At 40.7% G+C, this 805-nt stretch overlaps 1 protein-coding gene across 1 annotated transcript in view; it reads right to left on the bottom strand.

Annotated features, from left to right (window-relative positions):
* LOC108747250 overlaps window positions 1–805 on the bottom strand; it is a 7,600-nt gene that overhangs the window by 620 nt on the left and 6,175 nt on the right. Inside the window, exons 8-9 of the mRNA XM_018484626.1 lie at window positions 543–792; window positions 153–424 (exon numbers count right to left, since the gene is read on the bottom strand). Coding sequence (XP_018340128.1) covers window positions 153–424; window positions 543–792 — 522 coding nt within the window. The remainder of the gene's footprint in view (window positions 1–152; window positions 425–542; window positions 793–805) is intronic.

The following is an 805-nucleotide window of genomic DNA, read 5'->3' as shown; positions in this document are numbered from 1 at the left end:
ATTAAATGGATAAAGAAATTAATTACAGAGTCAAACAATTTAAAGACGTCCTCGGAAGAAAGAATTTCCTTCTGAGAAAACGAGTTTTAGCTGCATCATTAATGTCTTTTGGACTGTTTAAATTTTACGATGTTTTCGTTTTTCCTTCTCACCTGTAATATTGCATAACGGGTTTGTAACTGCGAACAGGTTTTATCATGTCGGGTTTTACATAAGATAATGCGGTAGTCGTCTCTCCCTTCAACGGTACATCGATTGTGCGGATATTATCAGAGGGGACGATAAGGTCCGGACGTAACGTCGTTTTCGCTACGTATTCACAACGAGATGTCGTATCCGATTGCATTTTAGCGGTTGCCAACATGGTCTTAGTGCGCGGCAGATACGGTTTTGGCTTCTCGGTCCAGACTCGTTGATAACTCAGCTGCGAGATAACTCGCATAAGAATTACGAGAATTATAAACCAAACTATAAAACTATTTTTTATAATTTTATATAGCAACTTTGTGTCGCGTGATCTAAGAATAATTAAGAAGTTGCACCTTGCTAGTCGTATCGGCGGACATTTTTGCATCGGAGATAGAGATATTGCCACAGGGAATAAATGGCACCATGCGCTCTACGATACCTGGTAGATAGCTCTCCTTGTAGATGGTTTTATCCGCAAATTTCGCGCCGTAAGGAAGTACATATGCCGTGACAGGAAGGATAGGTTTCTCCCTAGAAACCGCATCGTTCTCCATATAGCTTTCGGAATAAGTGGTCTTGTCGCACATCGTGATTTCCGGTGACCTTTAAACATTCA

The sequence above is a fragment of the Trachymyrmex septentrionalis genome, unplaced genomic scaffold (assembly GCF_001594115.1).
Source record: "Trachymyrmex septentrionalis isolate Tsep2-gDNA-1 unplaced genomic scaffold, Tsep1.0 scaffold196, whole genome shotgun sequence".
In the NCBI taxonomy this organism is placed as follows: Eukaryota; Metazoa; Arthropoda; class Insecta; order Hymenoptera; family Formicidae; genus Trachymyrmex; species Trachymyrmex septentrionalis.
Note: the sequence above shows the minus strand (reverse complement) of the source record. Positions and strands in the feature narration are given on the sequence as shown.